We start from the raw sequence: 27,692 nt of genomic DNA, 5'->3' as shown, positions 1-27,692 counted from the left end.
ATATTTGTTTGCCATTGACTTAATTAGGTTAAAGAACGGAAAAGCAAGGGCCTTGCCATTGGATTAATCAGATTTAGTACTTCTCGAATTATTTATTTTATTTCTATAGCAATATTGTACAATGCTGATTGATATTATGCCTATGAATAGTATGTTACAGAGAGGTCTGTGGTCACTTAGGCCTTCTCATTAATGTATTGGGGGAATATTAAATAGTTTTCTCTTTGAATTATTTATTGACTGATAAGAAAGAAAGTTCTGATCAAGAGAGAAACAAGGACGCAAAGCGGTCTTACAGTAGTTAATTAATTGTTGCTGCTACGTAGAATGATCTTACTAGAGCATGTTCTTCATTCTTAACAAACTGATTTGGGTCATTATTGTAATAAGATGCAGATGGCATCCATGATGTTGCAATTTGTGAATACTATGTCTAAAGATAAAGCGTCTTATCACCAAAGAGGAAAACGCAGCAAAAGAAGGGCTGCTGTCCTGAAAAAACAGGCCGCCTATATCCAAACTCCACATGGAATAAAACGCTGATCAGAAAATTACCTTATAGCTGCAAGCGGTGAAGCCAATCTGAAGAGGAAGTGATCAGCAGATCCCGTCCAAAAAAAACACAGCAACAAGGAGGCTGCAAATCTGAGAAAAAACGCAGAGGAGAGGGTGCTGTAAATAGGGCTGAATCTGGGGCAACAGAGGAGTTGCTGAACCGGGAGCGATGATACCATGAAAGAGTGCATAGAGCGGAAGCAAAGGAGCACTAGAGTGTGCTGAATAGAGAGTGCAAGAGAGAGAGAGAGATATGGAGCAACTATGCTGAATATACTGAAGCAAAAAAATCCCAAGCAAGAGACACAAGTAGTCTCATAAGTGAGGGAGCAAAATATGCACAAGACTGAATGAAAAGGTGAGAGGCATAGGTGGGTAGTGCTGGCCAACTAGAGCTGAGAAGCTGGCCGACTGGGAAAATACCAAATAGGCTGGGAAAAATCCCAAAAAAATATGTAAAATAGGGGTGGCCAGCCCACAATCAAGGGCCATGCAAAAGGGACCAAAAGGACACCAGAAATGGGCAAAAATTGGGGATGACTGTGCTTACAAAATACACTCAAAAACTCTGTCATGACCCTGTGTTTTTCTCTGGACAAGATGCAGATGTGCACGGGGACATGGTGAACAGTGTGAATGGCATCAGGTTGGAGTGAAGATGGGAGCCCATGTGTGGACAACCCCATGTGTGAAAGGGGGCAAAGAGATTTTAGCTTAAAAGGTTTAAAAACCTTTGTAATCATTTATAAAGCCTTTCATTAAAGAAATGTGGCCCTTATGCTATTTTTGGGGCCACGTGTGAGCTTTTTGGTAAAAGAGGGGCTGTTGGGCAGAAAAAGGAGGAGGCGCCTATCTCTCAGAAGGAAGTGTGCTTTTTCGCGGAGGAGGGCTGGTCGCTTGAAGATGCATGTTGGTTGCGCATGGAAGGGCCTGTGCAGGTATAGTCCACGTGGCAGTGTACGGCTGCTGTGCAGGTACAGTCCACGTGGCAGATTTGGTTGTGCAGGTACAGGCGTGTACAGGTTGCTGGTACAGGCAGTGCAGGCAAGTACGTCAGCAGCAGGTATCATACTGTATGACTGCTGGTACAGTAGACTGCACGTGGGCTGGACAGAGGGACAGAGTTGAGCAGCAGGCAGGCGGTCTGTTTACAGGTGGCATACGGGGGCTGAACAGCACGTGGAGGTTCTCCCTCTCTAGCTACAAGTCGGGCCAGCAGACGGGGGTGCTTCTTCTTTGACGGCTGGTCACCAAGGAGCGCAGGTGGGCAGATTGCAGGGCAGCGCACAGCTCAGCAAGCTCACCCACTCTTTATCTCCCTTTTTGGAAAGCTGGCAGACTGCAGTGCTTTCTCTCTCTTTCTCTCTCTCTCTCTCCCTCTGCTGAAGAGTAGACAAGGGTTGGTTTCTCTTGACACAAAGGTGGACAGAGACTGGATTTCCATGAACATAGACATCATGATGATGGCGTTCAACTGATGGAACCTTCAGCTTCTCTTTGCTTTGGATTCAGGACTGTTTTGGGACAGTTTATGGGCTGTTTTTGTTTGGCTGCAAATTCAGCTATGTGTTTGGGTCTTTGGCTGCAAGTACAAGGTTACTTGGTTATGTTTCTTGGCATGGGAGTGATGCAAGCTCGCATGGCTGCGTGCTCATGGAGCAGATTGTTTTCTTTTGCTTGTTCCTCTTGTTTATAGGGGAAGCAACACCGAGCCGCCTTTCCGAAGGAGGCGACACACAGATCTTCGACATCACTTCCTCTCATTCATCAGACTTATGTGGTCCTATGAGTACTGCGTCTTTGAGTAAGGCGTTGTACATGCTCGTGATGGTGGATGATTTTTCCAGATATACTTGGGTTTTCTTTTTGAAGACCAAGGATGAGGCTTTTCAGCACTTCTGTGGTGGTTGGAGAGTTGAGGTGGAAAAAGAGACCGGTCGCTCGGTCAAGGCTCTCAGGACCGACGGAGGGGGTGAGTTTACATCCTAGGAGTTTCAGCAATATTGCAAGACCCATGGCATTCGGAGACAACTTACTACAACATATACTCCATCATAGAATGGAGTTGTAGAGAGGAAGAATAGGACCATTATGGAGATGGCCCGTGCTATGCTTGAGTATTCTTCATTACCTCGACGTTTCTGGGCTGAGGTGGCTTCCACTGCTGTCTACATTCAAAACAGGTCTCCTACAGCTGCTCTTCCAAATAAAACTCCATATGAGGCTATCCATGGTGAGAAGCCCTCCGTTGTTCATTTCTGGAACAAACGTCGCCAACTTGTAGAAATGTCAGATAGATGACCCGAGGGTTGGAGTGACCTATATTTCGGGGCAGAATGGGCTGAATATGCTGGCCGACTTGCACATGAAGCCCACAACTAGCAAAAAAGGACAAAAAGAACATCAACAGATGCATTTTCAAACATGTGGCCCTCTAGACTTGGGCGCCTAGGGTTGGCAGCCCTTGTGGGTCCCCAATAGGTTGTGGGCAAGGTACCAGGGCTACCCAAAGTGCCACCAACTGTCCTCATGCCAAAACCTGATCCGATTCTTGGTGGTGTTGCTAGTTATCATGAATACATGGGTTTACACGGGTTTACACAAACCGTGCTCTTGGACATTGACTCTTATGACTAGACTGGTGCTGGTACACTCGGCGGCAAGCCTAATAAGTGCTTGGATCCCCTCTACATCATTCCAGAGGGTTACAAAGACGTGCGGGACATGCACTGAAATCATGTGCGAGACATGCACACTTGACCATGACCATGTATAGGACTTGTACACCCGACCGTGATGCTCTATAGTGGATTCTTGTCTGCCTTGTCCTCAGACAAGGGCTCTTTTTTGGGTTAGGCTTAACCCTAATGTGCATGAAATGGGGGCAGAGGGGAGAGAGAGAGAGGAAGAAGTGCTTGCATGTATATTCACACAATAATGATAAGTGACAAGTACAAGTGATAATAATAAACCTGGTCTAGGTGTCCTTTTACCAAATGTCTAGGGGGAAAAACCTAGTCTAGGCATACCAAATGTCCATGGGGAAAAACCCGTAGGACAGAAGTGCCCTGGAGCTAGTGCTTATTCACATGCAGTACTACATATACGCATATGCCCTCCCCCCCAGTGGTAATGTGAATCTGTTCAAGGATGCAGATCACTCTGTGTAGGAGAGTAAGCCTAAAGCTTTGCGGAAAGCTTCAAACTTCTCTCGAGGCAATGCCTACGTAAATAGATATGCAATGTTATCTTGTGTAGAGAAGTAGGTTAAAGTGATCTCCCTTGCATGAAGTCTCTCCATGATATAGTGATAATGTATCTCTATGTGCTTTGTACGTGCATGGAAAACAGGATTCCGTGCCACGGCCATAGCACTCTGGCTGTTAGTGAGTATGGTAGTGGGTGTGTTGACACTCACGAAGGTTTGCAAGTAACCTCTACAGCCATACACAATCTACCGAAGCAGTGAGGCTTCCGTGTACTCAACCTCACAGGTAGATGTGGCAACAGTGGGTTGTTTCTTACTCAACCAAGATAAAAAAGATAGTTCCCATTGGTTGTCATAGTCTCGAGCCAAGTTTGAGTCACTATAAGCATATAACTACAATCTGCCCCCCCTTGGATAAAACAAACCAAGATCCTAGCAGAAGATTCACTTAACTGCTTGCGAATGCTTAGTACCTGGACTGTGCATGAAGTTGCTAGCTTGGGAAACCCCAAATTGAATATGTGGCCTCGTGTTGCACAAATATTTGAGAAAGCCAACTGCTTGGCTGTACATACTCATGTCATAAGGCTCTCTGGCCTCGTGTTGCACAAATATTTGAGAAAGCCAACTGCTTGGCTGTACATACTCATGTCATAAGGCTCTCTTGCATCATACATCCTCAATTTAAGCCATGGTTCTACTGGATAGAAACAGGCTTACAATCTGGAAAGCCAAACTTATGCAGGAGCTTCTGCATGTACTTGGATTGAAGCATCATAATGGCGTCATCTGAATGCCCAAACAGTAGTGCAAGAGACCCAAATTTGACATCTCAAATGAGATCTTGCTTTGAAAGCTGAATGCCCAAATAGTAGTGCAAGAGACCCAAATCTGAACATGAGTAAGTTTTTGACTTGTTTGGAATCTTGATGGCTAGTTTTGAGACTCAAATGTATCTTTGTTTCCTGAAGCATATGAGTAAGTTTTTGACTTGTTTGGAATCTTGATGGCTAGTCTTGAGACTAAATGTTTCAAATAGGTGCTTCAGAAGTCTTCTAACATGAGTCACCATACTCCATGTGTACAATGTGCAAGTGACTTGGGTTGAAACATTCAAGTGACATTGGCATGCCAATAACTCCATGTACTTACATCTTAAGTGTATATTTGTAAGAGTCATATTTATGTGGCATAGCTTGAGGATTATATGAATTTCAGGTACACAGTCATTTTCTTCAGCTTGTGGTGTCTTTTCCCCTGTAAAGATCTTAACATTAATCATGAATCTGTTTTTTGTTTGTTTTCAAAGTTGTTGTTGCCCCAGAGCACCTTGATGGATCTGCCAACATGGCCAGCTATGCAGACCAAAATGGGAAAAGGAAGTGGCTGCAAAACACCTTTGCTGATGTACCTTTTGATCAAATCAGAATGCAGGACCGTGCTAAACAGCTCAGGCAGGTATAAAATTTGCTTCGTTGTAACTGTATATTATACATGCTTTGTTATCGATTGGCAAACTTTTCTCATGTTTAGTTATAAACAATGAAGTTTGACTGATGCATATGCTGAGTTTTGTGATGTTTAAGAAATGTTCAGGGAGGCTTCATAAGGAGTTGCTCTGTCTGGACCCACTCTTTCATCAACCTGCCGCCCTACATGGACCAACTCAACTCTGTAGGATCCTGTCAATATTTTTAGAAGTGAGGCATTTGGGTGCTGCTTCTGATGCTGGCTTCAGAAAGGAGATGTTACACCATTCAACAGGGAGCTCCAAGAAAATGAGATTTAATTTTTATCTTCATAGGTTTAGCGCAGCTGGAACAAGAGAGGTCTGTCACGCTCACTCAAAACTTGTAGGGAGGCGGAAGACTTACTATCATAAAAGCTATGAAGATTGAAAATAGTGCCATAGCTGGTACATTTTATAGTTTTGAAAGCTATACAAAGCAGAGCAAAAGGCTACAAAAGCTATGAAGAAGGAAGGTAGAGCCATGGATTGTACATTCTATGGTCTTGCAAGCTACTCAAAGTGGAGCAACAGTTAAAAATTTATATCAAAGTGCCTCGATGAAAATCCTGCATAGTTTTAGTAAGAACACCTTAAGCAAGTCCATTTGTATGGTTATCCCTAATGACTCTATCACCAACCAGCTACTGCGACTCAGAGCTTTCTGTGTCTCTCTCCCTCTTTGCTCCCTAACCAAGAGCATAGCTCCTTTGTGGTGACGTCAAAGGAGGCAAGGTTAAGGACCCTAGCTTCTCCACAAGAGAGGGTTGTTCCCTAGCCAAGAGCATAGCTCCTTTGTGGTGACGTCAAAGGAGGCAAGGTTAAGGACCCTAGCTTCTCCACAAGAGAGGGTTGTTCCCTAGCCAAGAGCATAGCTCCTTTGTGGTGACGTCAAAGGAGGCAAGAGAGGGTTGTTCTTCCACGTGTCACAGACAGGCCCTTCCCAAAGGAGGAAATAGGTTCCACACATGCAAATGGTGCAACAAAAAGGAGTGATGGCAAGAGGACATGCAGGTAGATGAAGGAGGGAGCTACACGACCGAGGTCAAGTAGTGGGTGTCAAGGGAGGTTTCAAGGGTGGTTAAGTGACTGTAGTCTGCATGACTGTATTATTTAGGAATAGGTGGAGTCACTTCCAACGAGAATAGAATGGTCTCTGTTGCTGGATGTTAAGAATGAATTTGCTGGTGTGCTAGTCCAAGTCCACTGAAAAGTAACATGTACTTTTAACATCATTGGCTCAACCTAATGGTATTTCTTGCTAGCAGTATGGGTTCCATAGAGCCTTTTGGTTCCATCAAGGCTCCATCTTTTGCTTGTTCCTCTTGTTTATAGGGGAAGCAACACCGAGCCGCCTTTCCGAAGGAGGCGACACACAGATCTTCGACATCACTTCCTCTCATTCATCAGACTTATGTGGTCCTATGAGTACTGCGTCTTTGAGTAAGGCGTTGTACATGCTCGTGATGGTGGATGATTTTTCCAGATATACTTGGGTTTTCTTTTTGAAGACCAAGGATGAGGCTTTTCAGCACTTCTGTGGTGGTTGGAGAGTTGAGGTGGAAAAAGAGACCGGTCGCTCGGTCAAGGCTCTCAGGATCGACGGAGGGGGTGAGTTTACATCCCAGGAGTTTCAGCAATATTGCAAGACCCATGGCATTCGGAGGCAGCTTACTACAACATATACTCCATCATAGAATGGAGTTGTAGAGAGGAAGAATAGGACCATTATGGAGATGGCCCGTGCTATGCTTGAGCATTCTTCATTACCTCGACGTTTCTGGGCTGAGGTGGCTTCCACTGCTGTCTACATTCAAAACAGGTCTCCTACTGCTGCTCTTCCAAATAAAACTCCATATGAGGCTTTCCATGGTGAGAAGCCCTCCGTTGTTCAAAAATGTTGTCCAACTCTGGCTGCATGAGCAGTAGCTTTTGCGTATTGCACATCCGTTGCGGTGTATTTGTGCTATGTACATGTACAAGAGTTACTAGAGAGAGAAGATGGCAGCAGAACACACAGACACAAGCACAACACAATGTAGACCTAATTCCTACTATATGTTTATGTACAGGAAAATGTTACAATGCATGTTCCTCAAGTACAGAAGGAAACCCCAAAAGTGGATCTCCTGATCTCAGCCCAACACTCCTGTTAGATGCCAATGTTCAGCCCAACGATGGCTGCTGCAGATCAATTCCAGCTCTCCCTGCCCTTGAGTAAAGGCTCCTATGCAGTAGAACTCTCGGGAATGCATGAGACCAACTCCTAATTTCTCCAACCAGCCAGTTACTGTGCGTTATACTGAAGGGAAGCCAGCCTCTGCGCGTTATCTGGACGGAAGCCCCAAAACGCATGACAAGTGTGAGTATTTGGCAATCCCATTGACCCTATTTATAGGGAGCTGCCTGTCCAGGCCAACCAAAATCCAGCTCAATTGTGTGTAAAACAGATCCACCAAGGGTGCAGTTCATCTGTGAATCTTTGGTTCTCTGTAGTAGCAGTGTGACACACACCTATGAGTATGCAGGGCACAGCCAGACATCAAATAGTAGCCGACAGGAAGAGTCGACATCACAGTGGACATGTGGCATTGTCACGTGGCAGTCGCGCATAGGTGGCCGGGGGCATTGGTGCATATATATATATATGTATACGTAGGTAGCCAAATCGTCATATTCATGTGCTTTCCTCAGCGTTGTACTTCACAGAGTGTTTCTCTGTAGGGGCGAAGTGCTAGCCTGGAGTGAACAGAAGGTCACAGGGTTGTGATTTGATGTCTTCATTCTCAGCCACATCTTGTACTTGAATTTTATATTTCTTTCTTGTACATAATACAAAGCAGTAGTTTAGGACTCGTGTGTGTGTGCTGTATGTGTGATTTCATTGCACTCTTCTTTCTATCTGTGGAAAACCCTAGCACATATGTGCAAGTGTTCTACAATTGGTATCAAAGCCTAGGGAACCTGCAAATTTCTTTTCCCTTTCTGGCACTTGTGTGCATTGATTGCTTGGTTGGGGTAGAGCACTTAGATTCCAAGAGTCCACAAGTTTGGGTTTGGGGAAAGTGAATATTCAGGTTCTCTTCATTGCACTTGGATTATTTGGGGTATATTGTGCTTCCCTGCCCCACCAAACCCTTACCTCATCGCACAGGCTGAAATGCCTCGCCGGGTCCTTGATAACTATCTGCCCGTCTTGACAGGATGGAGTCGGCACTTTGAGCACCTAGTATTTCGGGTTTGGAATCTACTAGGGCCGTGCTTTGGAGAAAGTGTTGGGACAATTCCGAGGACGAAGTGGCAAAACTTTCTAGAGGAGAAATTTTCACTTCTTTGGATGTAGGCAAGGATGTAGTGGATGAGCTTTGCTCCGAGTCCGGCAATCATCATTCTACACCTGCACGTAATCGGTAGGAGAGACGCCGTTTGCATCACCAACGGTCTCCTTCTTGGAATCTCTCTCCACCGGATTCTCCGAACAGTTCCCGCTCGCCTTTCACCGGCCCGACGTCAGGGGACTACTGGTTTCCCGAGTTCCATGCCTCATGACGAATGAGCTCAATTCACGAGGCTTCTAAAGCCTCCCAAGTTCAATGGGAAGATAGATGGAGAAGTGCTAACGAGCTAGACTCTCGGGATGGCTGCCACGTTGGCATCGCCAGGTGGGTCATATATTTTTCAGCTCCATTTAGTCTGAACGGGTGCCGCTCTCTTGTGGTGGGAAGGCCACCTTAGGTACCACTTCGTGACTTGCTGGGATGACTGTCGCAAGGCGGCAGTCGTGAAGTAGTTTATTTCCGTGGATTATGAGCGTGAATTGAAGAACTATGGGAGCGTTTTATGCAGAAACATGGCGAATCGATAACCGAGTATGTAGCTTGTTTCTGGAAGCTTTTGCTCATGCTCCCAAGGACTGCCGGCGGTTAGAGTAGGTTGAGCAATTTGTGGATGGTTTGAAACCATCTTTGCGTGTAGACGTTCGTGCACATGAGCCCCATGATCTTTCAGATGTGCTTTGTCTTGCTACAACCCTCGAGACGCGAGAGAGTTCCAAGTCTGGGACTCTCAGCAAAATAGGGGCAGCAGAAAGGCAAAGATAAGGGTAGCCAGTCCAAGGCCAAGGATGATAAGGACAAGGCAAGTGGGGAGCCTCGGTGACTCGCCTCACCCCTAAAGAGTGTCACGCCAATATGGCTGTTGGATAATGCTTTTATTGTGACTCCATTGAGCATATTGGAAAGGACTATCCAAAGAGCACGAGGAAGCATAATGGTAAGGGCAAGGAGACGTCAAGGAGAAGGCCAATTAGTCTGCCACAGTCGTATCTACGACACCGACACCATCTACTCCCCCTCCCACTCGCATCAGGACCACAACTGCTCTTCACTTGACACGGTCTGGGAGGATCTCAGCGGTCCTCGGGCGGCATGATACGGTGATTTGCCGAGGGATGCTTCATGGACATCCTCTATCCATACTCTTTGATGGAGGAGGCTCAGAGGACATCATTAGAGATCGTGTGGTTGAGCGGTTGAAGTTGCCGACGACGGTGGGCACTAGTGGAGTCGTATCTTCGATATCGGCACTATCTGTTAGAAATCGTGCATCTCAGTGTTATGGGGCCATCTCTATTTTATGGGCTTTTAACTATTTTTCCTTGTTTAGTAAGTTGTGAGGCTGTCGGCTCGTTTCTATGGGCAGTCGGCCAGTTCCCCTCTTCACTATATAAGGAAGCTCCTCATATTCACTTGTGGTAACCCAATCCAAGCATAGTGCAACACCTCTTGTTGGCTATTGCCATTGTAAAGCTTCATGCTATTATAAAAGGTGATCTTGTCCACAGCTTTCTCTCCTTTGCTCCCTCTCTCTCTTGTATTGTCTATGCTTCCGTATGAGCATACTCCAACACCATCTACTCCCCCTCCCACTCCCACCAGTACCACAATTGCTCTTCACTTGACTTGGTCTGGGAGGATCTCAGTGGTCCTCGGGCTGCACAATACGGTGATGTGTCGAGGATGCTTCATGGACATCCAATATCCATACTCTTTGATGGAGGACCCTTGGAGGACAGCATTAGAGATCGTGGTTGAGCCGTTGAAGTTGTCTACGATGGTGGACACCAGTGGCGTAGTCCTAGCCATCGCCATGAGAGACAAGCGAAAGAAATCCAACTAGTTTCGGGTTGCAGAGACCTTTGAGGATGCCTTGTTGGCTTTTGGGGAGTTTTCTGAACATCGCACGTTCAAGTTGGCACCTTTGGATTAGGTGGATATTACTCTAGGCCACCTGTGGTTGTATGATCATGTAGGTGTGAGGAGCACAGCTTGACTTTTCAAGATACTTCCAGTCGCTCCTTAGAGGTGATTGGGAAATCCTTAGCGTCTCACATAGGCCTTGCTATAGTTATATCAACCCTTCAAATGAAAGGAGTGGTAGGCCAGGGTGGCCATACATTTGTATATGTCCAGGCTATTCATTCAGCCGACTTGGAGGATTTGGCGGCAGATAGACAAAGCATTTTGGACGAGCATGGACATTTATTCAGTGCAGTGCCAATTTGCTTGAGGAGTTACCTCCGACACGGCCCGAGGACCACCACATTGATCTCATTTCTGGTGTAGAGCCCTCGTCATGTGCCCCATACTAGATGAATTGTCCCCAGATGATAGAGCTCAAGGAGCAGCTGGAGAAGAGTCCTCTGTGGCTGCAATATACTCGGCCTCTGTAGTAGATAAGGCAGTGCACTTCTGCATCCTGGATATCCATGACACAGCACCTCCTGTGAATGTAAATACATAACCGGTAGTAGACTTCCGGTTATCTGGATGACCGGCATAATCCGAATCCATGTAACCATGCACTAATGCATCCTGTTTGCCAAAGCAAATGCACAAATCCTGTGTGCCCTTCAGATATCTCATGACACCTTTCACTGCTTCCCAATGCTTCTTGCCAGGGTTGGCCATGTATCTAGAAACCACTCCCACTGCAAATGCAATGTCCGGCCTAGTAGCAACCATGGCATACATGAGACTGCCACAAGCTGAAGCATACGGAATCTTGGCCATATCAGCCCTGTCTCTATCTGACTGTGGGCTGTCCATAGCACTGAGTTTCACATATGGAGGCAAAGGAGTACTAGTCTTCTTCCCCCCGTCCATATTGAACCTCTGCAAGACTTTGCCAATGTATTCCTTCTGAGACAAATACAACACATGCTGATTTCTGTCCCGAAGTATCCGCATACCCAAGATGTGATTTGCATCACCCAAATCCTTCATATCAAAGGTTTCATGCAGCCTCTTCTTCAAGGCATCCATCTCTTTACGAGATTTCCCGGCAATCAACATATCATCAACATACAAGATGAGGATCAATAGACTGCCATCCAAAGCTTTCTTGGTGTACAAGCAGTGATCTATGTCACTTCTCCTGAATTTCTGAGATTTCATGAATGTATCAAATTTATGATACCATTCTCTTGGTGCCTGTTTGAGCCCATAAAGACTCTTTTTCAGCTTGTATACAAGCTTCTCCTTTCCACTTACTGCATAACCCTCTGGCTGCTGCATATATATCTCCTCATGGAGATCACCGTGAAGAAAAGCAGTCTTCACATCCATCTGAATCAAGTCCAGATCATCATGCGCAACCAAAGCCAACACAGCTCTAAGTGTGGTCATTTTGACCACTGGAGAGAAGATCTCCTCAAAGTCCACACCATATTCCTGCTTAAAGCCCTTAGCCACTAACCTGGCTTTGTATCTTGGCTTAGCATCTGATGCAACTTTGAGCCTGTATACCCATTTGCATGGCAAAACCTTCTTGCCTGCAGGCAAATGCACCAACTTCCAAGTTCCATTTTTATGCAGAGAATCCATCTCTGACTTCATGGCACGCTCCCATAGAGCCTTGTCTGCCCTCTGTAAAGCCTCTTTATAACATGAGGGCTCCCCACAGTCAGTGAGCATCAAATAGTCAACCCCTGGAACAAACCGGTCAGGGGCTCTGGAGGGTCTTGTGGACCTCCGTACCCAATGACCATCATTTGCAGGTTGCTGTCCAGCCTGCATATCACCCATTGGTGGCTCTTGTTCCATGCCATAAGGCTGAAAAATCATGCCTGGTATCTCCTCTAACTGTGGTATATCCATAGGGATATCTTCTGCCATATCTGGCTGTCCATTTGGACCATTTTCAGCACCATTTAAGGGCTGGTTTTCCTGCTGTAATGGCTGATTTACAGCCCTTTGTTGTTGTCCATGATGTCCATCATCATCAAAGATGACTCTACCAGGCTCCTGTTGCCTTGCAGGCTCCTTATACATGCATGTTTCATCAAAAATGACATCATTGCTGCGTATGATCTTTCTATTCATGGGATCCCAAAGTCTATACCCCATTTCACCTCTGTCACCATATCCTAGGAATATGCATTTGTGAGACTTAGGATCAAGTTTGGTGCGCATTTCCCTGCGTATGTGCACGTACGCAACGCAACCAAACACTCTCAAGTGCTTGTATGACGGAGGCTTCCCTGTCCATACTTCTTCTGGCACTTTCCCACCAAGCCTAGTGTTAGGTGACCTGTTTATAAGGTGAACGGCTGTCATAACAGCTTCAGCCCAAAAACCATGAGGTAATGCAGCATGTGACAACATAGAACGGACCTTCTCCTGTATGGTCCTGTTCATCCTCTCTGCTGTCCCGTTTTGTGGAGGATCATAAGGAGTAGAGAGCTCCCTCTTGATGCCTTTAGCATCACAAAAGTCCTGAAACTGTTTGGACGTATACTCTCCACCATTGTCGGAACGCAGAGCCTTCAGTGTTTTGCCAGTTTGATTCTCAACATGAGCAACAAACTTCTGAAACACTGAGAATGTATCACTCTTCAAACGAAGAGGATAGACCCACACCTTGCGTGTGGCATCATCAATAAAAGACAAAATATTTTGCCCCTCCCAAAGAAAGCTGAGGCATCTCACATACATCTGTATGCACAAGCTCTAACTGAGTATCTTTCTGTCCAAGAGCTTTCTTGTGGGGGCACTGTAGTTGCCTACCATATATACAATGCTCACAAAACTGAAAACTTGAAAACTTTAGAGAAGGCAAGTAACCCAAACGAGACAATTGCTCCATTCCCTTGACACTCATGTGTCCCAACCGGCTATGCCACAGAAATTTCCGGCAGCTCGGTTGCATTTACATTAGCATGGTGACAAACACCTGCATGCATAAAGTAAAGAGTGTCCACCTTAGGGCCTCTGGCAACAACCAGTGAGCCCTTACTAATCTTCCACTTTCCACTACCAAATGTGGTAACATAATCAGCATCATCAAGCTGTCCAGTAGAAAGCAGATTCTTCTTGATCTCAGGCACATGCCTGACATCATGGAGCATAAGCTGTGAGCCATCTGAAAATACAAGCCTCACATCACCTCTGCCAAGAATCTTGCATGCATGGTTATCACCCAAATAAACCACTCCTTCATTGCCAGCAGTGTATCTGACAAACAAGTCTCTGCAACCTGTGACATGAAAGGAGGCACCTGAATCAATGATCCATGAGTGCATACCATGACCACCTGTAAGAAGTGAATGGGCATCAAGTGAAGAAGTAAATAGGACCTCATCCTCACTGCCACCTGCATGTGACACATTGATTTCTTCGATCTTGACTCCACTTTTGCCCTTTGGCTTTACATCTTTGGCTTCATCCTTCTCTTTGTCTTTGCCTTTTCCCTTTTCCTTTTGATCATTTTTCCATTTGTAGCATTGCTTTTTGATGTGTCCCTTCTTGCCACAATAATGGCATTCCAAATCCTTTTTGGAGCGAGACTTGCTCCTTCCCCTTTCTTGGCTTTTCCCCCTTTGCTGGGATCTCCCACGTGCATTCATTGCATTGGACTTTCCAACAGAGTTGTTTTTCCTGTTCATCTCTTCTTGAAGAAGAGCACCCTCAACATCTGCATATGACAGCATAGCATTCGAATTGCTAGTGGCTGTCCTGAATGTGTCCCAACTCTCTGGCAAAGTGCATAACAAAAAAGTGGCTTTGAACTCATCGTCCATTGCCAACTTTTGATTGATGACCTGGCTGACAATACCATTAAACTCATTTAGATGGGCTGTCATAGAAGCCCCTTCCTTCATCTGAAGACCTATGAGTTTCTTCAACCAATACACTTTGCTTGAGGCACTTTGTTGGGCATACAAGTCCTGCAATCTCTGCCACATTCCCCAAGCTGTCTTCTCTTCACGAATGCTGAAAAGTAATGAGTCTGACACAGACAACATGATAGTAGATCTTGCCAGCTCATCCATATCTTCCCACTCTTCAGCAGTAAGAGAAGCGGGCATCACACCCCTTTCTTTGATAGGCTTGTGTTGCTTTTTCTGGAGCAACACATTGTAGCATTGGGTTTGCCAAATATCATAATTATGCGAGCCTTCAAGCTTCTTGATGTGAAGCAATGAAGAGCTCTCACCTGTGGTTGCCATAGCAATATGCAACCTTTAATGCCTGACTCCCTGCAAATGTGCAAACACTGCACCCAAGATGTGCAAACATTGCACCCAAAGCACACAAAGTGCTCACAAATGTTCTCCCACTGCGGAAGCACAAATGCAACTTTTCTCCCACTTTATGTGATGAAAACACCAAAATCTGGTTGCTGCAGATTTTGGACAGCACCTTAAATGTGCTCTTTTGCCCTTCCAAAGTACTGTACAGCAGTACCAAGTGCTCACCAATGATGTACCAAACCTGTACCGGCGATTTCAGCAGCTGAAATTGAACCTTTTGGTCACTCAAAATAGTGTACAGCCATGCCAAAACATGCACAAAGCTGTGCCAAATCTGTACCAGCAGGTACAGTAGCAATAAATGCTCTCCTGGCTGTCCAAATGAGTGAAAAATCAGACTTTTACAGTCCTGTACACTGCATACAACAGTTCCGAACAGAAATTGGACAAAAGCCCCTTGACTGCAAGCTGATTTTTGAGGATTCAAGGCATAAATGTCTTGCCTGCTGCTTTGCCAAGCTCAACAAGCATACAAACTTGAAAAGCCCCTTGATTTAAGATCAATTTCTGATCATACATGGTACATTGACGCACATGAAGGCATCCAGAGTGTTCACGATGCTTCCCCCTGGCCACATATACATCCAATACATGAAAGCCCCTTGATTTACAGGCACATTGAGTGCTTGTAAGGCATCAGCACATTATCCACAGCATCAAATGCGATCGCCTGCATGCAAATCAACCAAATCGGCACAAAAGCTCCTTGATTTGCACTGCAATTTGCTGCCTTCGCTCAAGCCTGCTTTCGCCTAGCGCATCTACGCCCAGCGCTTGTTCGCTCAACGCCAGGCGCTTCAGTTTCGCCCAGCGCTACACGCCTTTGTTGCAGTAGGCGCCTGACACGCCTTGTGGCCACCAACGCTACACGCTCACCGCACTGTCTCTGCCGGCTTGTGTCAAGTCGTCCTTCGCTTCACCCACAGTTGTACGACAGTTCTCACTGTCTTGCAGCGCATGTGCTCCTTGCTGAGCACCGAAAGCTCCAAGCAATCTCTTCTGCTCGTGCCAAGCTCAAGGCTCCATAGCCGAGCTTCTTCTTCTTCGCGATGAAGATGACCCGCACACCCGCACACCCGCTCTGATACCAGTTGATGGGGAGAAAACAGAATTAGGGTTATGTTCATGTGAGAGACATACACAGAGAAGCAAGGGAGAGAGAGAGAGAGAGTTGTGGGGATAAGTCAACTCATCAATAGCATGAGTGTGTGACTCCCCTATCACACATGTATATTGCACTAGTACACATAGTGCACTTAGTACATTAAAAGTACTAAGTGTACTATGTACTATAACTTATGGGCTTGTACACACTATAAGGGTGGGCATAACGCCTTTACCCCAACACAATGGAGCTCCATCTGGATCCATTGGGTGAGAATCCACAATCAATGTGTGTCTCAAGACCTCATAAGTGTCCTTTTCATGAGGGTTTAGAGACCTCGTATAGTTGTCCTTTTCATGTGGGTTTAGAGTCCTAAACCACTGGCATCTTGAATGAACATAACATTGGTGGGATGAGATTCAATCCTTCCCATTCTCTAAATAATGCTTAGATTGTAGAATATATTAAGATATATCTTTATATGCATTTTTATTAATAGATAATTCTCTATATATATGTAATAGGGTTTGACATATGTATATACTTATCAATGTAACACGTGTAAAAATTTATATTTACACACACCCAAAGAATAATAAAATGCTACATTTTTCCCTTAACAACTAAAGAATTCATTGCATAGCCCAACCAAAACCTTTGGCATCACGTCCACCATCACAACCTTGTAGTTTAATGACATGCCTACTCATTGAATTATACAGCCGGCCTACTCGTTGAGGACTACTCCTTGAATTATACAACTGGCCTACTTGTTGAGAACCGGCCATTTTGGATACCTAACTAACCGAAGTTGAGACACTTGTCCCACACACTCTATCGGTTTACATTGCTCTCTCTACACACACAAGTGCTCTCCATCTCTCTCCATCTCCATCTTAGGCGAAGGTAGGGCAATGATGGTGGAGTGGGGCTGGGCACTCAAGACAGAGGGGGGTTGGCGCACTCAAGGTGAAGGTGAGGCGGGGTGGGGCAGGGCAGGGCAGAGGCGGGGCACTCAAGGCGAAGGTGGGGTGGTGCGGTGCGTGGGGCGGGGCGGGGCAGCAGGGCAGGGCAGAGGTGGGGCATGACTTTTCAAGAGATGTGGGACAGACAAGGTATGTGTGCAGAGGGGGCATTGCATGTGTGTTCAGGGGGTATAAAAAATACATCCCAAGACGCACAGCCTATTATGGGGTGCTTGGGGGGTAATTTTTCATACCCTAGCTCATTAATCTCAACTATTGATCTGCATTTACCTCAATTATGGGCACAAGCTTTGGGATTTTATTTAAAGATATATATATATATATATATTATATATATAATATATATATATATATATATATATATATTGGACGAGCTTTGCATCATAAACCTCAAATAGTTTTGTCTAGCTTTTGCAACTTATGGAATGGATATCTAATGCTTTTTGAAAGAACTTTGCATCAAAAATCTTAAATGGTTTTGTCTAGCCTTTGCAACTTATGCAATGGATATCTAGTGATTTTTGCACACTTAAAGTGACTACTTAAATGCTTTCTACAAATCTTAACATGATGTCTTTCTTCAATGCTTTGAACTTTAAATTATTTAGTAGAGTTTTTGCCATTTTAGAAGGATTAATGACGAGTCATGATGATTTTCTTAAGAAATATCAATCTTCACTTGGTCCAAGTGCACCAATTACCTTCAATTGCAGAACAAAATATGTTTTCAATCGAAAAACATATCTATAAGAACAAGCTAATTATTAATTGAAATTACCGAGTCAACATAGTTTTATAAAAAACTTAAATCAAAACAAATTTTAAAACAAACATAGTTTTGGTGAGCTTGTTGTTTGAGGGCTTGAATGGTGGTCAAGGGTATGAAAAATACCCCTCGAGCACCAATAGTAGGCAACGTGTTGATGCACTACCTACAATTATGGGTGCTTGGGGGGTATTTTTTATACCCCCTGAGCACCATGTTGTTTAGGCTCTCCAATAAGCTCACCAAAAGTATGTTTTTCTATTTTTCATTTGTGCATGTTTTGTACATGGAGTTGGGGCTGCTCTTGTGCATATTTGTACCCATATTCTTACTATAATTTTAGGGCACTATGTCTAATGACACTATAATTTCAGAAGTTGGTGTTATAACACCACTTGTACTCGATCCATCCATGCCTCATATCATATCTCCAGAATTTCATGGAGGCATAGAAGCAAGCATATAGAAAATACACACATGATCTACACAAAGTTTCATGAATCAAAGTGGCATAAAAATGCTCTTGTGAGCTAAAAATAGGCATATAAACAATCTAAAGTAGGTTATCCTTTTGAACCCAAGCTCTTGTGGTATAATTTTGGAATCTTACATTTTCTAGACTTGGAAATCTTTGTATTTCTTTTGCTCTGATACTAAACTTGTTGCAACTTCCATCGTTGATGCAATCTATGATCCATATGCTAGAAACACCAAAACAAGAAAGTTTTGCATATATGACTCCAGTTCAAATTAGATGTAATTTTATAGCTATTAGGGAAGGTTTGAGCTTCTTTACATTTTGTATGATGGTTGATTTTTGACCATTCTTCCATTTATCTTGTGCGTATGTTTTGGCATATACATATGTTTTATATCATTCTGGAATGTACACTTAGTTTTGAACTTGCACTTTTAGGACTTGATCCCATTGGTCAATCATTATGGAATCTGTGTCAATGTTTTGCATGACATGTTAGAAAATGTGTGGAAACATGTCAATCATTGTGGGTAGTCTAGAGATAGTGCGCATGCATTTATATATATATGTGAATTTTGTTTACATGTATCAAAGGTTGTGTGAATAGATAGTGAGTGAAGGTAAGGAGTGTGGAGGTTATGATTAGTGATAATGTAAATGAAGGTTAATTAGGATAAAGGTATTATTATGGCTTGATTATGAATTAATGATACTTGTTGAGAGTGGGAGATGTGACATATGGTGGTTTGTGGTTGAAATGTTTAATGTTGCCTATTTATGGCTTGTCTTAATGTTTCAGGATGTCAAGAAGGAGGGGTAGAAAAGTGCCAGTGGTTCATCCCCCAAAGCCCCAAAGAGGAAAGAATTAAGGTCCTTCCTCAGAGTCATCAAATAGGTTTGGTTAATGAGATCACAGAGCAAGAGACCAAGGACACATGTGAACAAGGAACATCCTCTGTGTCCATCGATGAGAATGCAATTGTTGAAGGAGAACATGAGGTGGAAATATAGGACTCTGATGTGCATGTTGAAGGTGGTGGTGATGTGATTGGAAATCGTAGAGTACTGGATTCAAACTGATGTCGATGTATCCCATTATGTTGGCTTATTCCATACACAAGGGTGCATGGACTGTGTGAGGATGTGGCTGCACTTAAAAGTGCTTTTCTGGTGGAGGGTTACCTCATTGAAAAACAATCCTTCATAGTGTCAATTTGTAAAAGTAACGGTGAAGAGGTTGTTGTGATAGATAACATTATGATTTGAAAATTCATGGTTTCTCATTTGGAGGGAGGTAGTGTCGGTGGTCAATTTGACAAACAAGACAGTCACTACTAGTTGGAAGTAAATCTGTCAATGGGTTCAGAACTCACAAGCTCACAGATTGATCAGAGAATGCACATAGAAAATATAGAAGCTCACTTTTCCACTCGCTCACTCAGACAGTACACAATAAATAATTTTCAAGCACTTTGTATTATTGTGCTCCTTAAACTTGTACAATGCTACTGTGCTAAAAACTATCTCTGTGTCCCGACTGTTCTCTCTATCCCTCTATATCTCCATCTCGTAATAACTGCTTCCTACTTTACTATCTTGGAAGGACCCTCTTCTTGTCCTATCCTACCATTCCCCTTACTGTTACATCCTGTTATTAGACTGCTACAATAGTATACATATGATTACAATAAGCGCGCATGTGCGCTGCCGTCTGTGCACTAGTGCTGTGTTACTATCGGCCTATTTTCTGCACTAGTTCTTCAGGTTCCACCAATCTGTAGCTTTTATTGGATAGTCAACATGTGGCACGCCCAGTGGCTCTGTGCCAGCAGCCTCACAGGTTGATCGGAATGATTGATGGATGGGTGGGGGTGGCTTAGTGTGGTTGGGACTGGAACCACCCTTTATTCTTCTACCAGTTCCTATCTGGTTCCTGAGAATCACAACCTAAGTCTCCCCTACTATCACGAGGCTGAATTGTATCAAAAACTCTATTTGCATCAGCATGTACATCTTGGTAATTTAAAGAATGAAAGAATAATTTTGCAGATATGTGTATTTGCGGGTTGGATTCTAGTTGCTACAAGGCCTCTCCATCTTCATCATGGATATCTAGTTTAGCTTCAAACTCATCTTGCCCCGTATAGCAGCTACCATCATCATTAAGGATCCGCTGATGAAGATCCGGGGGTTTGGGATGTGGACTTTTCCTCTGGTTTATATTTGTTGAGAAATTCATTTAGCTTGTAGGGGTTTATAGGGAGGTCCCATCCCTCTTCCTCGTACTAATGTTTGAACTTAGAAAGCGTGTATGCAACATATTCCAGATTTTATGCTCTGGCCTACATTTGCTCTATTGCTTGTGCCTGTTATCTTTGTTTTGCCTCCTGTAGGTTCACAAGCCTGCTAACGAAGAATGTTTAGTTGATTGGATGTGGCAACTTGCAGAGTCGATGATTTCAACTGCTGCTTGATTGTCAGAGCAGCTCTTTGTGCAGCTTCTATTGTTTTCTTTGCTCTTGCATTAGCTCTATTCGTACACATTGCAGCTCCAGTTCTGCTTGACTTGCTTTGGCTAGCCTCGTGTCCCTTAGCTGAATTTCCTTGTGTAGCTCTACCAGTTTTTTCTTGACTGACTTTGTCAGTAGAGCTGATCCGGTTTTTCCTGTTGCTTGTTGCTGGCTTCTTTGATGGCTTTCAACTCCTATTGGGGTTTTTGTAACTTGGAGTTCAGCTTGGAGTTTTCTTCTTTTAAACTGTGCAACTACTTCAACTTTTTTGCATTGATGGTTTCCTGCTGCTCTGTTGCTACATCTGACTTCTGTGGGGACCTTGTTTTTGGGGAGGTTTTCTTCTCTGTAGCTTGCTCCTCTAGCAGAATTAGCTTTGCTTATTGTTTGTCTAGCTTTGCATAAGTCTGTGTGAGTGCCTTGTCTTTGTTATATTGAACGCCTCTTCTAGCTCTAGCATGACAGTCTATCTGTCTGACCCTCCAACTCTGCCTCTAGCTCTTTCTTTGTCTTGAGGTGGAATTAGTGGTAACAACAGATGGCATGTGGGAGTTAGTAGTACCATGTATTCTTTCAGTAGAAGCTGTAAATTGTCCTCCCAACATGCTTTTTGAGAGGTTGACATGTCCTCTTCCCACTGCGCCATTAATTCCACTAGCATTTGGACTATAGGGATGTCTTCCTCAGCTTCCATGGCCTCCTGTATCCATAGCTTACCTTTTGCAGGTAGCACGGTCCAGAATGCAGGTTGCTTTGTCAGCTGTTGTGACTAAGCTGCCTGATTCCCCTGATGCAGATTGCTTTGGATCTGGTTGTTTGTTGCTTGGAGTTTGGAGACCACCATTTCCAACTCATCCCCTCTCCTCCGCAAACCTTTTACTTCCTCCTGCTATTTTTCCTGCTATTTTTCAATGGTGTCTTGCTGTGGTGTTGTGCTATCGTATCAAGTTCTCTGTAGTAGCTTGTTTATTGTGTTGCTGGACATGAGCTGACAGCCTACTAAACTTGCCCTTCCACTTTATCTACCCCCTGGCTAGTCTCTCCTCATTCTCCAGCTTGTCCATGACACAGTTTGCTATGTATTGTGATGCTCTGAGAATGTTCTGATTGGTTGGGTCAATTGTCTACATCATCTTGTTGGCTTGTCACGTGTTGATGATGTTGGTGATTGTTGGATTTCCCATGTGTTATCACTGCTGTTGTTTTTTCTCTTCCAGGGGACAATCCACTTATCACCAGATTTTTGCCTATGTCTTCAAGTTGTTGCTTCTACTGCTCCTTATTTTCTTGGGAAACCTTTTGCTTCTTTGGCTTGAGAGTGGTGATGTGCTAAGTACAAGCAAATTTCCTTTTGTGAGGGTTTGTTTTGCTGGAGGCAGCTTCCCGAGTCTTCTTTTGAGCTTCACTTGAGGCTGCTTCTGCGTCACCCTTGTTTGCTTGTTCACGTTTGGCAGATTTGGCTTCAAGGCATTTTTTCTCTACCTCCTCTGCCAGCTTTTGCCTCTTAGATTTCTCCTCTTGCCTCTTCATGGCTTCTTCCTCTACCTGCTTCTTCAATCTCTCCCCTTTGCAATTGAGTCATCCTATTGTGCCAAAGCTCTTAAGTGACCAGTCGTCTTTGTGTGACCTGATAGCCTAAGCTTTTGAACTTGTTGCTGCATGTTCTTGGTCCCCACTGTTGCCCAATTCACCTTCTGTCCATGTTCTATTGCCAACAACCTATAGTTGGTTTTGCTTATGTTGTTGTTCTTGGCAAGCACACAGCTCATATCCAGATAAAATGTGAATTTCTTTTGCTTGTTTGTATCAGAACAAGTGGTGATAGAGTATTCCTTCTCGACTTTGGAGAGCTCCTCCTCGATGTCCACATCATAATAAGAGTCAGCATTGGTGATGCCTTTAGTAGGAAGATTGAATGCTTTGGCTATGTTTTCTAGTGTGACCGCGGCACTGCCTTACGACCTTCCTTCTTCATTGTTTTGTTCTTCGTCATCTCTGCTAGCTGCACCTTTGCTTCTATGTTTTCCTACAGACTTGTCTAGTTCTTTGTTGCAAAGTTGTATAGTCCGACCTTCTGCAACCACCTTCTGCAGCCACTCGTCCTGAAATATAGGTTCCAACATGGCGTTGCAAGGATCAAACTCCACTTGCTTACTGCTGTTAGCCATGGCTGATTGTAGTTGTGGAGGTTTGCAAGAAGGGGGAAAGATAAGTGATAGGTGAGAGAGCTCGAGATAGCAAGGGAACGTGAAGGAGTGAGAGAGCAAGTCGTGAATAATTCAAGGAGAGAGAGGGTATTTGGAGTGGGGTTTGGTTGTAGTAGGGTTTCTCGATTAGGGCTACAATATCCGGTCTTTTACTCCTTACCATGATGATTTTCCCAAAAGCGAGGTAACTGTCCAAAAATGTCATGATTTCCACCTGTGTTTGAATAATTTGGTGTGCCACATTTACACCTCTTTGCTTTTCATCATGCATTCTCTCTCCATTTGATGTTACATGTTGAAGTGTGGCGCACGTGTCTTCATTTGTTGCATTGTATATAGATAGGGATTGTTACCACCATGCAGTGTTCCGTTGTTTCTACCTCTCCTCCTAACATGTTGGTTGCTGCTCTTTTTCATTTCTTTCTCTGTAGGACCCGAGTCTGAATCCATTTAAGAGCTTGGGGAGTATTTCACCACTTAGTGTTAAGACACATGAATGTGCCTAAGCTTAATTGTTCAGCTATCTGATAGGGACTCATCCAACAAATTTGAGCTTACGTGGGTGTGGTCCGAGCTTTGAATTGAACAGTAATACTTTGTCTCTCTCCTGAAAGATCTTATGCTTTTTGTTCCTATCTACCCATTGTTAAGGATTGGAGAAGCACGAAGATGCAACCAATGAAGCCAATGTAATGAAACTCTCCACATCACTTTGCAATACACCTTCTATTTCTAGCATACTAGTGATGTGTGAGGGTACTCTGGTATATGGAGGAGAGACTAGGGGGAGCATATCTTGAACTCACTATGTCGTGACTACCATCCATTGATTAAAAAAAGGGACGTTTCACGCCTTAAGTGGTTCACGGTTCATGCCTTAAGTGGTTCACGGTTCATGCCTTAAGGTTTCACGCCAAAAAAGAAAATAATCCGTGAGCCACCTGTTTCATGTCTTGAACTGTACCTGTTGTTTCACGTCATGAAACAGCCTTCGGGGGGCGGAAAGAAAATTTAAATTTTATAAAATCCATGAAGTCATTTTCATGTCATGAACTGCACTATGCTGGTTCATGTCGTGAAAGGGATTCTGTCGGTAAATAATAATAATAATAATAAAATCAACGTTTCACACCTTAAGTGGTTCACGATTCACGCCTTAAGGTCTCATGCCCCCAAAAAAAATCAGTGAGCCATGTGTTTCTTGTCGTGAACTGTACTTGTTGTTTCACACCATGAAACAGCCCCCATGGAAGAAAAAAAATCAAATCTTATATTCGTGAAGTTTGTTTTACGTCGTGAACTGCACCTTGTTGGTTCACGTGGTGAAAGGGAGACTGTCTCAGCAAAATAAAAAATAAAAAATAAAAAAATCTACATTTCACGTCTTAAGTAGTTCACGCCTTAAGGTTTCATGCCTTAAGGTCTCACGCCCAAAAAAAATTTTAAAAAATCCATGAGCCACTAATTATCTAACGAAATTCATGCGTGTGTTTGTACATGACTTTAGTGTCTTCGTCGAGAAGTGTGTGGAGCATCTACATCAACTACGCCTATGCTTAGAAAGATGCACGCAAACTAAGCTGAAGATGAACCCAATGAAGTGTGTGTTTGCTAGGAGGGGTGGAACACTACTTGGACACATAGTGTCCAAAGACAGAATTGCTATCGATCCGGCCAAAGTCAAAATGATAAGCAAGCTGAGTCCACCGCAAAACGTAAAGGAGCTCAATAGATTCTTGGACCAAATTAAATGGCACTCTTAGGTACCTTGCCAATCCACTATACAGCCTCACAAAGAAGGGGGCATAATTCCTCTAGTCATAAGAGCACAAGGGGGCCTTCAGAAGTCTTAAAAATTTGCTTTTGCTAGTGCATAGATAATCCAACCACCAGAATGGGACAAGACATTCCATGTGTTCATGGATGCATCGAACATAGCAATCACAAGTGTGTTGATGCAGTAGACAGAAGAAGGGTGTATAGGCCTATTTATTATGCTAGTCAAATGCTAAGAAAAATTACAGCGCCACTGAAAAGGAGGCCCTGGGACTAATTTACTCGATCAATAAATTCTGCCATCATCTACTGGTTAATCACTTTGTAGGTCATGTAGATCATCAGGCCCTACTGTATGTGGTAAATAAGCCATATCTGACTAGAAAGGGAGGCCCTGGGACTAATTTACTCGGTCAATAAATTCTACCATTATCTACTGGTTAATCACTTTGTATTGCATGTAGATCATCAGGCCCTACTGTATTTGGTAAATAAGCCATATTTGACTAGAAAGTTGGCAAGAAGGTGGATTCTTTTATTGCAAGAATTTTAGTTCACCATCGTGCAAACTCTTTGAAAATAGAATGCAGTAGCGGATTTCCTTAGCATAATAGACATAAGAGATTAGCCTACATGTGTGGTTGATCGGTTCCCAGATGAAAGCATATTTGTTGTTCAATTTGTACCTATGGAAAGAAATTGGTACTTTAACATGCTTCAGTTTATCACAGAAGGAACATTACCTGCTCACATGGGCAGAGATCAACGGATGAAATTGGCTCTCAGAAGCAGGAATTACCTTGAAGTTGCAAGAGTCCTATACAAAAAAGGCATAGACCAAGTTGTCCGCAGATGTGTGGCAAACCATGAACAAACAACCGTGTTGATAGAAGCACATGAAGGAGCATCAGGTGGGCACTACTCTGGAGAAATAACGGGCAGGAAAGCTTATGGTGGCCCATAGTACTTAAAGATGCATGGGATTATGTCAGTTAGTGAGATGTGTGTTAGAGGATCGAAAAACCAATCAACTATGCTGATGGAATGCCTCATCAGCTAGTCCTAGTGCTTGAACCCTTTCAAAAGTGAGGAATGGATTTTGTAGGACCATTTAAACCTCCAACAAGGAGGACCGGTAACGAATACATCCTCGTGGAAAAGCTGACTACTGCACTAAATGGGTGGAGGCAAAAGCCCTCAAGGATAATTCAGCGACACACAGGAGTAGCCAAATTCTTGTACGAGAACATCATGACGAGGTTTGGGTTTCAATTGAAGCTGGTAAGTGATCAAGGAGGACACTTTATCAATGAAGTGATTCAAAAGATGACTAAGCAGCACATGATCCTGCAGAAGAAATCAACTATTTACTATCTGTTGGCTGCACGCAATTGGCTCTGTAGGCGAATGGTCAAGCAAAGTCTACAAATCAGGTACTAAAGCAGATCCTCGCAAAAGACAATCAATCAGAATAGAACAGACTGGGATGAAAAGCTGCACTCTACACTATGGGCATTTTGCACAGCATATAAGGTAAGCACTGGATTCACCCCATTGTCTTTAGTCTATGTCTTAGAGGAATATGTTGTCCCCATGCATGGGTGGCAGACATCAGGCTTTGTCTCAGAGAGTGTTATGAAGGCAGCATTAACAAGAGATGCTTGTGGTGTGCAGGCTAGTAACTTTTTGAGCTCTCAGTGTCGGATTCTCTTTTATCATTGTGGACCTTCAAGGTAATTATTGTCCATGAAGCATAGTTTAGCTTGGGTGGTAACAATTCATTCACATTCAAGAATTAAATACTTTTAACACACATACTCAAGCACAAATAACTTGTAATTCGGGGAGTTAATTTACATATAGATTACCTCAAACATGGCATATTCATGTCCTTTGTGAAGGGAATCCACTCATAATGAGTTTGTGGTGTAGATTGGCCCAACAAATCTGCAGAAGATGAGATTATATTGCATGTTGGCCTCACAAGTTGGCCTAACAAGTCCACACAGGATGAGAATATAATGCATGTTGGCCTAAAAAATTCACAAGTTGGCCTAGCAAGTCCACACAGGATGAGAATATAATGCATGTTGGCCTAACAAATCCCACAGATCAAAGGTCATGAGGTTGTGTTTATGCCACGCATGTAAAGTTGAGCTTAAAATGATTTTTTTGAGCTGTTAAGTCTTGGAAGCTTTAGGTCGGGTTCATGTAGCAATGGGTGTTTCAACTCTTGTCAGGTATCCTCCTCCTCTTGAAAAAGCACTATGAAAATGTGTTTAGGGGTGGTGTCTAGGGTGACCAGTTGCATGGATTAATTAATTGTATACCATGCATTATCCATCTAGATTCCAACAAGGATGATTCATTCATTAAGTGTTTTCGGATGAGTTTTATACAACTTACGTGTCATGGTTCTACTCACTTTGAGTATGGTTCGTTTGAAATGGCCCAAGGTTTTAATCAATTATCCACCACCAGCATCTAGCACATCATAATCTAGTAGAAGGTTTGTTTGAAATGGCCCAAGGTTTCAATTGGTTCTCCACTAGGATCTAGCACATCATAATCTCTAGGGGTGATTTTTGGCTTGCCCAAGGTTTCAATTGGTTCTCTACTAGCATCTAGCACATCATAATCTCTAGGAATGATTTTTGGCTTGCCCAAAGATATAAGCTTTTAAGGACATGATATTGAGACTAGTGTCATGGAAAACTAACACCCTTTTTCGTTCACCATTCTTCCCCCACTGGAATGTCTAGCCATACCTTAAGAGGTGTTTCAAGAGAATGTATCAAGTTTGGAGTTTCATATGCATTTTCAAGGAGTTGGTCATCATCACGACTCTCAGCATTGTCAAGTGTTCCCAATGTGTATAATGGTAGGTGTTTCAAGAGAATGTATCAAGTTTGGAGTTTCATATGCATTTTCAAGGAGTTGGTCATCATTCACGACTCTCAACATTGTCAAGTGTTCCCAATGTGTATAATGGTATCATATCG

General features: G+C 43.6%; 1 protein-coding gene across 5 annotated transcripts in view; it reads left to right on the top strand.

Annotated features, from left to right (window-relative positions):
- Positions 1-19,696, top strand: part of LOC147604055 (uncharacterized) — a 20,812-nt gene extending 1,116 nt beyond the window's left edge. The window contains exons 2-3 of one of the 5 annotated variants that reach the window (XM_086795354.1): positions 5,073-5,221; positions 18,997-19,696. In XM_086795354.1, the coding sequence (XP_086651480.1) occupies positions 5,073-5,221; positions 18,997-19,017 (170 nt within the window). In that variant the 3' untranslated portion in view covers positions 19,018-19,696. Of the gene's footprint in view, positions 1-5,072; positions 5,222-5,349; positions 7,271-7,342; positions 8,126-18,996 lie in introns of those variants that run through there. The other 4 variants (XM_086795353.1, XM_086795355.1, XM_086795352.1 and 1 more) reach the window with 4 other exon arrangements.
- Positions 19,697-27,692: the final 7,996 nt, after the last annotated feature.

Source organism: Cibotium barometz, chromosome 62 (genome assembly GCF_041138505.1).
Source record: "Cibotium barometz isolate CiBa-2024 chromosome 62, ASM4113850v1, whole genome shotgun sequence".
Classification (NCBI taxonomy): Eukaryota; Viridiplantae; Streptophyta; class Polypodiopsida; order Cyatheales; family Cibotiaceae; genus Cibotium; species Cibotium barometz.
Note: the sequence above shows the minus strand (reverse complement) of the source record. Positions and strands in the feature narration are given on the sequence as shown.